The 10567-nt window shown below is 35.9% G+C and overlaps 1 protein-coding gene across 3 annotated transcripts in view; it reads left to right on the plus strand.

The window, feature by feature from the left end:
• The window catches only part of ARHGAP21 (Rho GTPase activating protein 21), a 134079-nt gene that overhangs the window by 102575 nt on the left and 20937 nt on the right, over window positions 1–10567 (plus strand). For all 3 annotated transcript variants that reach the window (XM_011963829.1, XM_011963827.1, XM_011963830.1), the window contains 2 exons: window positions 6849–7007; window positions 7151–7253. In XM_011963829.1, coding sequence (XP_011819219.1) covers window positions 6849–7007; window positions 7151–7253 — 262 coding nt within the window. The remainder of the gene's footprint in view (window positions 1–6848; window positions 7008–7150; window positions 7254–10567) is intronic.

Raw genomic sequence — 10567 nt, forward strand, 5'->3', positions numbered from 1 at the left:
TGGAGTGCAGTGGCATGATCTTGGCTCACTGCAACCTCTGCCTTCCACATTCAAGCAATTCCCCCACCTCAGTCTCCCAAGTAGATGGGATTACAGGCGTGTGCCACCACACCCGGCTAATTTTTGTATTTTTAGTGGAAACGGGGTTTCACTGTGTTGACCAGGCGGGTGTCGAACTCCTGATGTCAGGTGATCTGCCTGCCTCAGCCTCCCAAAGTGCTGGGATTACAGGCATGAGCCACTGTGCCCTCCCAAAACCTAGCTCTTACAAACTGTAAAATTGTTTCACTAAAATAGACTTTGGAGCCTTTTCACCTAGTTCCTTTAATGTTGAAAATAGACCCAAATCTCAGAAGCCCTCTAACAAATGCCTGGTTTATAAAAACCTAAAAATATTTTATATGTTTACATAAATTAAATAGGTAATTCTACCCGTTTAGTGGATTTGTAACTGTTGGCCATTTGAACTAGAATTGGCCCTTCTCACCATCCAAGTCCAACTTCTTTGCTTTATAGGTGGTAAATGTAATATCCAAAAAAGTTAAGTGGCTTTTACAAAGTCAAACACACCCGGTCTCTTGACTTCCCTACTCAGTCATCCACATCTTTACTCTGTTGCTGCTTTTCTGTGTACTAGAATTGAGAATGATTTTCAAGATAGATTAGTGAAATTGGTGACGTGATAGTTATTAAATTTCTAAGTAAATGTTGAATTTGTTGAAATTGTTGCAGCATGTCAGCTGTCAAGCTGGATCATTTTTCATACACACACGCTTGTGCATGGGCCCATGGACACACACCCTCACCCCCAGATCTTAAAGGTTTAGTTATCTTTGGTCTATGGGACTGCAAAACTTCAGCCAAGTAATTGTAACCTGTTAACCGTGGCAAATCTAGATGTGATCCTTCCACTTGCCCTTTGTAAATTTAGAGCCGTTGCTCTGCTGACTGGTGCATGCTTTCTTGTAGATGAGCTGACCATGATATCACACACATCCCTGCTTTTGCTCTGATTTTGTCACCACCCTTTCAAATACCTACTTCACAGTAGTTCCTCTTGGATTTATAACTCCACTCCCTCATCGTCAGCACTGACTGCCGTCTTGCTATGGCAAACATGAATAGGGAATTTATTCAAAATACTCCCCTTCCTAACCACTGTAAAATCATTTCTATCTAATAGGGAGATATGGCATTGACCTTTTGGTTATTAAGATAGCTAAATCTCCAAATGACTTTCAAAAAGCCAAATGTTAATTTAAATCCATGTTCACAGAACTGACCGTTAAAGAAACTTAGTCTTAATTATAAAACTGAATTCCAGTTATGATAATGAGCTTAATTATTGTAAAAATTGGGAATATTTGAACTAGGTGATGGGCACCCCTCACCAGTTCATATAAAACAGGACTTATTGCTTCAAAAATTTTATTTATAATTAGTGAAAAATGTTTAGTGAGCCTACTCGAGGTCTGTTGCTGGATCAAAGATGAGAAGGCCATGTGAATATATTAGCATCATTTTTAAACATTCTTTCTCCAGGCCTTTTAAATGTAATGTAAATGGAGTTCCAGCTCCAGCATGCCATTTTTATCAGCTCTTTTACCTGATGTTCAGTAATTGGTATTAATGGGGCTAATTTAAATTTGCCTAAGGAGTTCGATTTTTTAGAATGTCTTTATTTCATTGGGCTTAACTCTGATTTTTAAAAAAAATACGAAAACAGTGGCATTACCAAAGATTAATACGTTGTTACTTGAAAGAAGGAGCTTATGCTTGACTGTTAATAAGATCATTTAACTTTAGCCATTCACCTCCTTTGATTTAAATTGAGTGTTTATCTCAGAAGGCAAGTAAAAAGAAAGGATATTTGTCACATCTGAATTTATGTATGTATGTATGTATGTATGTATGTATTTATTTATTTTTGAAACGGAGTCTCGTTCTGTTGCCCAGGCTGGAGTGCAGCAGTGTGATCTCGGCTCACTGCAAGCTCCACCTCCCGGGTTCACGCCATTCTCCTACCTCAGCCTCCTGAGTAGCTGGGACTACAGGCGCCTGCCACCACGCCTGGCTAATTTTTTGCATTTTTAGTAGAGATGGGGTTTCACCGTGTTAGCCAGGGTGGTCCCGATCTCCTGACCTTGTGATCTGCCCGCCTCGGCCTCCCAAAGTGCTGGGATTACAGGCCTGAGCCACTGCACCCGGCCTGAATTTATTTTTAAGACACAGGATCCATTAGCTGTATTTCCTTTCCTTTTCCCTAAGGATGAGGAAAAATCAAGATTTTAAGTGTATTTTGCTTGAGGTATGTCCCTTCTGGTAAGAGTTGGAACAGAAACAGTTTATTCAATTTCCATATTTTAGTAAAAAAGATATATACATGCTGTTGCTATTTTGGAACCGCATATATAATTTTAGGTTAGTTGCCATTTCTTTCAACTTACACAAATTTACCCCTCTCTTTGTAATATACAGTTTACTCTGTCATTGAAATAAGTAATAGTGTTAATATTCCTTAAATTATTATGCTGTAATTTGGGGAGAGGGTAGGAATACTACTTCGTAGCAGAGGTGAAATAAAATAGCAGAATTATGTCAGGGAACTGATTATTCTGCCATGGTCTATGCTGAAAATTCTGATAATTTCACTGAGTTACATAAAACTATTGTCAACTATAATTATAAAATATAAAGTACATTGGTTATATGCTTCTTTGTAATTATGATAAGCTGTGAGAAACATTCCTCATGGCTCATCTTAGAAGGGACTTTTTTTTTGCTCTGTGCCCTAACCTGTAACAGTGGACACTGGGTGTTCTGAGAAGACATGCACATTTGTCAGGGTGGTAGAAACGCATTGCCCTCCACATTTATGTTCATCATAATTCTCTTGGTTCCAGGGACAGGGCAATTATTTCAAATTAGCTCATGCCAAGAAGTAATGTTAGCTCACAGAGAAGAACTTCTGTGGTAGACCTGGTTCCATGCATGGCTGGATCTAAATACTCAAGTGATGACATCAAGAGTGAGGTTTTTTTTCCTTTTCTTTTTTTCTTTTTTGACATGGAGTCTCGCTCTGTTGCCCAGGTTGGAGTGCAGTGGCATAATCTCGGTTCATGCAGCCTCCACCTTCCAGGTTCAAGCGATTCTCTTGCGTCAGCCTCCTGAGTAGCTGGGATTACCAGCGTGCGCCACCATGCCTGGCTAATTTTTGTATTTTTAGTAGAGATGGAGCTTCACCATGTTGGCCATGCTGGTCTCAAACTCCTGACCTCAAGTGATCCTCCTGTCTTGGCCTCCCACAATGCTGGGATTACAGGCATAAGCAACCACTGTGAGTCTTTTTTTGTTTTGCTTTCTTCTTTCTCAGATAATTTTTCTCCACATAGTAGAAAAGGTGGCCATTGGTGACAACTCAACAGTTCACTGATTTCTACAGTTGTTGTTCTTCAAGGAAAAGAAGAGAAAGTCCATAGTTTTCTCACTGTCCATGTATTGAATCCTGGAGATACTATTAATATCAGGGGCTCTGACTGCGTGGTTCTCACCCCTTGGCCAGTCTCTGTGGATTGAGAGGGACAGGCCTAGATCATGCCCACCCACAGGAGGGCCAGCCACTCCTGTGAAATCCTGTTGAATCTCTGGGATAGACAGGCATAGACACACTCTCTGTAGTTATGTTGCAGAATACGAAGAGGATCAAGTAGGATGAGAACATCTTAAAGTGAAAATACCTGTCAGTTTATGAGATGAGAAAACAGTTATAAATCACTGTTTCATCTTGCTTTTATTTGATCATTTCAGTAATAGGTTTTTACAAGTATTTTTTGCATTTTTATTAGGCTTTTTATTTCTTCCATGAGTTGTCTTTTCATGTGTTTTGCTCTTTCCACTGTGATTTTAGTGGTTCTTACTTATAAGAGCTCTTCACATAGGAGGGCTTCCCTTCTTTCATGCTTTGATATCTGAAAAATAATTATGTAACAGTTATGCATGAAGTTTCACAATATGAAATCTTTAAGATGTTTTTTCTAAAATATTGATAAGCAGTAAACTGAAAATTTCCTATTCAGATATGAATATTATCAATAGAAACATAATTTGAAATATTTTCCATTTGGAAAAAATCCAGATTGAATAATGGAGAAGATATTATCTGTGAGGATTATTTACTTTTGGAAAACATTGTTTTCCAAAGCAAAGTTTTGGGATATATAGGCCTGTATTTTTTTACATGTTAAGAAACAGTAACCACATTGGATTTTGATGTGTAGCAACTTACGTATTCTTCACCGTTCTTTTTATTAAAAAGAGCTCTGGGTCTTTTGGTGAAGAAAGTAAATGAAGACTTCATTTTATTTATTTATTTATTTTTTTCTTTTTTTGAGACAGAGTCCTGCTCTGTCGTCCAGGCTGGAGTGCAGTAGCATGATCTCAGCTCACTGCAACTCCGCCTCCCGGGTTCAAGTGATTCTCCTGCCTCAGCTTCCCAAGTAGCTGGGACTACAGGCGCACACCACCATGTCCGGCTAATTTTTGTATTTTTAGTAGAGACAGGGTTTTGCCATGTTGGCCAGGCTGCTCTGGAACTCCTGACCTCAGGTGATCCGCCCGTCTTGGCCTCCCAAAGGGCTGAGATTATAGGCGTGAGCCACCGCATCCGGCCAAGACTTCATTTCTTAAGTCAGTTCTTTGATTATGTAATTTAGTTTAACATGAATGTTTATGCCACTTAATAACAAATCTGTAACCCCAGTAGTTCATAAATACGTTTTGAATGCATTAATGTCTTAATGTAGTATGTGATATGCCTAGGATAAAGATGATTGGTTTTTATCTAACAGAAAATTTTAGTTGAAAATTTAGAAGTCGTTTGAAAGTGTGACATCATGATGCTTTTGAATATATTTGTATATGAAATGAAAAATTTTCATTTTCCCTTTGGTCAACTAATGTCTATTTTTCTACATTGGAAAATAAGATAAATTGGAATTGTTTTTACATAATCTGCATATTGGTAATAATTAAACTGTATGTGAAAATTAGAGTTTTTGAATTTGGATTATTCCTAACACAGTATTTTTAAACCGGTAGAAAAATTTTTATATTTTTCAAAGGGAATAAAGAATGGGATTAGTATACTCTGTAAATGTGAGGTAATATAATTGTGTTTACTTTAAAAATATGTTTAGCTTTTCCTTTTCTCCTTTTAACATACCAGTAAAAGGCATTTATTATAAAGAATGCAACAATACTGAAATGAGTAAGCCCAATGTTAGTCTCTTCTCCCACGCCTTCTCCATTCAGTCCAACTTTAGAACAGGTGAGTATCTATCCTGCCACCTATTTTTGCAGACATATCTAAAACTGATTATTTTAATCCAGTGTGTTTCAGAAATTTTCTCCAAAATATAGTAAGTCAGAAGGGATTGAATGAATACCATCAGGAAATCCAGGGACACAAAATTTGAAAATCGTATTTAATGCTTTGCAATAATGCTTAATCCATGTACAATTTGAATTTCATGTTCGTTACTTTTGCAAGGCATAAAATCATTCTCCTCCAAGATTTATCCCAGTATAAAGATGTATTAATACTGCATGAGTCAGATACTTTTTGAAGAATACAGTATATTCCTGTTCACATCAGTATTCATTAATCTATAACAGAATTATGCATCAGCAGACTCTATAAAACTAGCCTGCTTTATATCATGTATCGTTTAAAGAAACTTTGTTACATGTGCTAATTTAAATATCAAAATCAGTTTTAAATACTACAAGTTTTAGTGAAATTAAATTGTTATCCTCATTGGATTTTTAAAACTTCAGTTATCTTCTTGCTTTTGGAAAAAGAATTACTGTATTCTTACTGACATGATAGTAAACTGTCATTTACTTAGTGAAAAGTGGTGCATAGAGAAATTTCCAAAATGTCTTCTCTTGCTAAAATGTAAAGAGCTGCTTTTAAAGAAAGTTGTAAAAATAGAAAATAAGCTAAACATAGTTAGAATTTACTGATTTTGGCCATAAGATGGAAATGTTATATTTTTGTGACATTATTGGTCTTTTTGACTAAAATCCTGATAATATGGTACAGCATTCTTAGAATTTAGTCAAAATTGACATAGCTGGACCTTTTAAATCAAGGCATCAAAACCCTGGTTTATCATTGTAGTACATTCTTTAACAGGTTTTATTCTGGGGCATTTAATTTTAAGGATTATAGTTCCAGCATCCTATTGAATTACATTTCTTGGCCTCAAGTATTAGAATTTAAATCATTGATGTTTTTATAAGAGTAAGAATTTTGTACAAATGTCTCTGGAAACTTATTTTGGAAGCTAGAGACTGGACTTTGTCTTTCTACAGAAATTGAGATACACTTGTGTGGGGATGAGGGGGTAGATACGGTTTTAGGAATTAATGCTTTGAAAACTGAGCCTCAACCAATCACCTTGCTTAATTTCCTGAAGTGATAATCTGTGATACATTTAAAATTTGAAAAGTAATTCTTTCGGGTGATATATGATTATTGCTCTGGTTTGATAGGTTTAGGTTTGAGGTACCTATAAACTTGAGTACCTTGACAATTAGTGAAGGCATTAATTGGTTGGCAGAGCAGCTCATTTAATTTCTTATACCATATTCTCAGAATTATGTAGAATTACCAGAGTAATAATTGTAAATCAATTTTTAGCAGACTGAATAGGTCATTTAGTGATGTGCTTTGGTGGTGAAGTGTTAAAATCTTTGTCTGACCCCCTGAATAATGATTATTGACTATGAGTTTTATTAATAACAATTAGGTCATTGAACATTCTGATTTTCCTTTTTTCTTACAGATGAACCAACTAGCCCTAGCATTGATCATGATATTGCACATATTCCTGCTTCTGCTGTTATATCAGCCTCTACCTCTCAGGTCCCCTCCATAGCAACAGTTCCTCCCAGCCTCACAACTTCAGCTCCCATAATTCGCCGTCAGCTCTCACATGACCACGGTACGTCTAAAGGGTGGTTTTGTAAACCATATGTCATGCTCTGTTTTCCACTTAGAACAGTATGATAAACTGATCTTTCCACCATTAAAAGAATCTGGGAACCACTTGTGAATGTCTAAATACTGAATTTTAATTAATTACAGAATCTGTTGGCCCTCCTAGCCTGGATGCTCAGCCCAACTCAAAGACAGAAAGATCAAAATCATATGATGAGGGTCTGGATGATTACAGAGAAGATGCAAAATTGTAAGTCTCAGGTGTATTATTTTAAATATTTGTATGTGGATGGGTATTCAGCATGACCTTGACACATAAGTTCAGAATTTAATGGTGGTCTTATGTTTTCTAACTTTGACATTAGAAATGCAAATAAAGTTGTTAATGGTAACATTAAATTGAATTTTAAAAATCAATAACACACAAACGTGGTAGAAAAATATGTTAAATACTCTCACCCTAAGAACTGCAGCCATTCAGTACTATTCAGACATAATACGTTACTGTTTTCTTTCGTGTAATTCTAGAGCTATTCTGTACATAAAATCATATGTACACTACCTAAATATGCATATATGTGTATTGTATTCTAATTATTTTTACAAACAAATGACACATGGTATAGACACTGATCTTAGAGATCATTAAATGCATATAGTCCTGGCTCATGCTGTTTCATGATTTTTTAATTTTCCATTGAATAGTTTATACCATGATATACTTAACCAATACTCGGTATTAATAGACATTTATAGTGATCAAATCTTACGCTATCACAAATACTTTATTGACTATATTTGTTCATAGTGCAGTTAGCACATGTGTGAATAAATATAATTGAAAACAGGATTCTTACATCAAAGGTGTATTTTTATTTATTTTAAAAGTTTATTTATTTTTGAGACAGTTTTGCTCTTGTTGCCCAGGCTGGAGTGCAATGGCGTGATCTCGGCTCACTGCAACCTCCACCTCCCGGGCTCAAGCGATTCTCCTGCGTCAGCTTCCTAAGTAGCTGGGATTACAGACATGCACCACCACGCCCAGCTAAGTTTGTGTCTTTAGTAGAGACAGGGTTTCACCATGTTGGTCAGGCTGGTCTTGAACTCCTGATCTCAGGTGATCCACCCACCTCGGCCTCCCACAGTACTGGGATTACAGGCATGAGCCACCGTGCCCGGCCATATTTTTAATTTTAATATCTATTGTTAATAGCTCTCCATAAAAATTATACCGAACCACATTCCCACCAGCAATATACAAAAGCCTCTGCTGTTATATTCTAACACAGTGTATTGTTTAGACTTTGATACCTATCTTTTGAATTATCATAATAGCATTTTGCAGTTTTAATTTGACGCTTTCTTACCAGTTCAACACCATTTCATGTATTTAAGATATTTATATTTTTCTGTGAACTGATTTTTTATATTTTTTGACTATTTTCTATGGATTCTTCTGACTTCTGCATCCTTTTTATATAAAGGAAGCTAACATTTTTCTGTGATGTGTTGCAAGTCTTTCCTAATTCAATATTTGTCATTTTTTTTTAAACCATGCAAAAATATTGAAAATTTTTTCTGTGACTAAATTTAGGAAATATTTTTGTGGCCTTTGAATGTTGAGTCATATCGTATCGAAAAATTCTGTCTCTACCCCAGAATTATAACAAAAGTTATGTTTACTTTTTTTTTTTGTAAACTTACAAGTTTGACTCACCTGGAATTAATTTATTCTAATTAGTGAGATAAACAGACAACTTTACATTTTCTACTATCTCTGTTGTCCCAAAGGCACCTGTTGAATGTCATCCTTTTCCCACCAATACATTATCTTTATTGTATACTAAGTCATATGTATTTAATTTTATTTTGGGGCTCTATTCTGTTCAGTTGATTTATCTGTATATTAATGTATAACAGGTTCTATTAATTATGGTAGTTTTATGTCTTTCTTATCTGGTAAGACTATTATCCATCATTATTTTATGTTTTTTCAGAATTCTCCTATTTTTATTTTAGTATTTGAACCTTAATCAGATTTTCTAGTTCTTGAATTCTTATGTACATTTTCATTGATACAATGATTAATTTATAAATTAACTTGGGGAATACAGACATCTATGATATTGAACCTTGTGTTAAAGAGCTATTTGCTTTTTTATTTTTGCGTACAGTCCTCTGAGGGTTCCATTTGGTTATTCTTTATATTCCTTTATATAAAAGAATATGTATGAAGAATCTATATATTCTTTATATAAAATTAGTTCTTTCTGGACGAGCTACTTGAGGGAGGTTTGTGTGTGGCTAGCAGGGCTTGCTTCCAGGCTAGCAGGAATTTTCCTAAAGATACAGGGTTGGATTTGTGAGCTATTTTAGCTTTTATTTCTTCCTCATTATAAGATATCAAAAACTGCCATTATTTCAGAGTCTACCGCACCCTACACCAGCTACACACTGTTTCCTGCAGTGATGGCAGGACTGTATGTTTCCTCATTCTTCTCTGATACTCCGTGGTAACAAACGAGGCTCCCGTCGCCAGCTTCAGCACGCTATTTTCCGTTGTTCCAAACAATGGATGGTTGGTTTCAACCTCTCAGAAATCAGTGTACTGCAGTTTTCAGATCTGCAAGTAATGGTGCCCTCTTCTTTCTTCCTGTATCCATTGTTTACTTCACTGCAGTTGGCCACCTTTCTTTGTTTGTATAGCTTAGTTCAGAGTTACAGTGTCTTCTGATATGGTTGAAGATTGAGTTTGCATATCTGTTTCTGATTACGTTGTTGTTTGTGGAGTGGTGGGGGCGTTTCTGAGAGGAGAGAACAGTGACACCTTTAGTAACATCTTTAAGAAACTCTTAAGTTTCTTAAATGAATGTTGAGTTTAAAAAAGTTTATTGTCCCTTAATAAAAGTTAAATTATTTTCGATTACTTTAACATGAACCTATCTCCTGAAGCACTAAGCCTTTTCAGTGGCAACAGTTGTCCTCCTTTTTGAAAGCAGTCAGAATGTGATTGGAGTAGAAGAGTGAAGGGCCGGGACTGTCCCTAACTGCACCTTCCCTGCCACATTTCCAGTTCAGGGTGTCCACCAGCAAGATGAGTGGAGATGATAGGAAGCATCTCCCTGAAGATGGCTGCTGATGGCAACTGCTTACTGATCAGAATTAACATCATGGAAATCCTTAATATAGCATTGCAGCTATGGTTAACTAATAACATAAAACCCAGTGTTCAGCCTGAGTAGCTTTTTCTTTGATTTAAAAAAAAAAAAATAGAAAATCCCACACTTTAAGCAGAAACAATTTTAATTTACCAGATCAATTAAGAAAGTTTTAATTACTGAGTGGGAAGTTTTTTATAAAATTAGCTTTTTTTTCACTTCCACTGAATAGGGGACATTTAACGTATTAATGATGAAATCTCAGATTATTATTGAAAGATTAATGGTAATAAAATTATTCTTACATCTTTGGAATACTATGCAGCCATAAAAAAGGATGAGTTTGCGTCCTTTGTAGGGACATGGATGCAGCTGGAAACCATCATTCTTAGCAAACTATCACAAG

The sequence above is a fragment of the Colobus angolensis genome, unplaced genomic scaffold, assembly GCF_000951035.1.
Source record: "Colobus angolensis palliatus isolate OR3802 unplaced genomic scaffold, Cang.pa_1.0 Scaffold63, whole genome shotgun sequence".
Taxonomy (NCBI): domain Eukaryota; kingdom Metazoa; phylum Chordata; class Mammalia; order Primates; family Cercopithecidae; genus Colobus; species Colobus angolensis.